General features: G+C 49.2%; 1 protein-coding gene across 1 annotated transcript; it reads right to left on the bottom strand.

The window, feature by feature from the left end:
* Positions 1-214: 214 nt before the first annotated feature.
* On the bottom strand, positions 215-1168 carry LOC120747704 (olfactory receptor 14A16-like). Its single transcript, XM_040053730.1, has one exon. It carries the CDS (start codon positions 1166-1168, stop codon positions 215-217), a length of 954 nt encoding a protein of 317 aa, XP_039909664.1.
* Positions 1169-1493: the final 325 nt, after the last annotated feature.

Here is a 1493-nt window from a genome sequence, read left to right as displayed (position 1 = left end):
AGAGCACAGCCGTTCATTGACACAGTTTATGGCCACAGGGGAGGTAGAGAGAACCAGAATGTGAAATGGCACAGACTACAACATTTGTTTGTGGACATTAAAAAAAAAAAAAAAAAAAAAAAAAAAAAAAAAAAAAAAAAAAAAAAAAAGGTCAAGAACTTTCAAAATTAAATCAACAAGAAGTATCAAAGATGATTTTTCTTACAAATGACTTTCAGAAATTGGCCAGTAGTTTAATGTGTCTGACCCATCCGGTCATCAGTCTCCAGACTGCAGCCTTGAGCTCCTGGTTCCTCAGGCTGTAGATGAGGGGGTTCAAGGCTGGAGTCACCACCGAGTACAGAACTGACAGGGCCAGATCCAGGGATGGGGAGGAGATGGAGGTGGGCTTCAGGTAGGCAAAAAAGCCAGTGCTGAGGAACAGGGAGACCACAGCAAGGTGCGGGAGGCAGGTGGAAAATGCTTTGTGCCGTCCCTGCTCAGAGGGGATGCTCAGCACAGCCCTGAAGATCTGCACATAGGAGAGAACAATGAACACAAAACAACACAATGCTAAAGAAATGGAAAATACAATCAGCCCAAGTTCCCTGAGATAGGATTTGGAGCAGGAGAGCTTGAGAATGTGTGGGATTTCACAGAAGAACTGGCCCAGGGCATTGCCATGGCACAGGGGCAGGGTAAATGTATTGGCTGTGTGCAGCAATGAATAGAGAAAGGAACTGGCCCAGGCAGCTGCTGCCATGTGGGCACAAGCTCTGCTGCCCAGGAGGGTCCCGTAGTGCAGGGGTTTGCAGATGGACACGTAGCGGTCATAGCACATGACGGTCAAGAGAGAAAATTCTGCTGAGATGAAAAATACAGTCAGAAAAACTTGAGCAGCACATCCTGTGTAGGAGATGTGCCTGGTGTCCCAGAGAGAATTGTGCATGGCTTTGGGCACAGTGGTGAGGATGGAGCCCAGGTCAGTGAGGGCCAGGTTGAGCAGGAAGAAGAACATGGGCGTGTGCAGGAGGTGGCCACAGGCTACGGCGCTGATGATGAGGCCGTTGGCCAGGAGGGCAGCCAGGGAGATGCCCAGGAAGAGGCAGAAGTGCAGGAGCTGCAGCTGCCGCGTGTCTGCCAATGGCAGCAGGAGGAAGTGGCTGATGGAGCTGCTGCTGTTGGACATTTGCTGTGTCTGCCCATGGGGACCTGTTCATGGAGAAAGGACAGTGAAGAGTTAGAGGAGATACCTGTGACCAAAATCAAACCATTTCCCATATAACCTTTCTCTTCCTTTTTTTGTTTAAGAGTTCTGCATTTTCCTCTTAAGCTCCTGCATGTCTCTCCTTGTATTCTTGGATACCAAACCCTCAGAATTTCTGCTGCCCCCAGGGAGAACAGAGCAAGTTCTTTGAGGCCAGGTGATGAGTGGAGAGTGAGGGGACATGGTCTGTCATTCTGACCTGTTCACAGTTTCTCTGGGCTTTAGCCTTTCTCAGGTGGGCAGTGAT

This window comes from Hirundo rustica, unplaced genomic scaffold (assembly GCF_015227805.2).
Source record: "Hirundo rustica isolate bHirRus1 unplaced genomic scaffold, bHirRus1.pri.v3 scaffold_177_arrow_ctg1, whole genome shotgun sequence".
In the NCBI taxonomy this organism is placed as follows: domain Eukaryota; kingdom Metazoa; phylum Chordata; class Aves; order Passeriformes; family Hirundinidae; genus Hirundo; species Hirundo rustica.
This window is presented reverse-complemented; position numbering and strand designations above follow the sequence as displayed.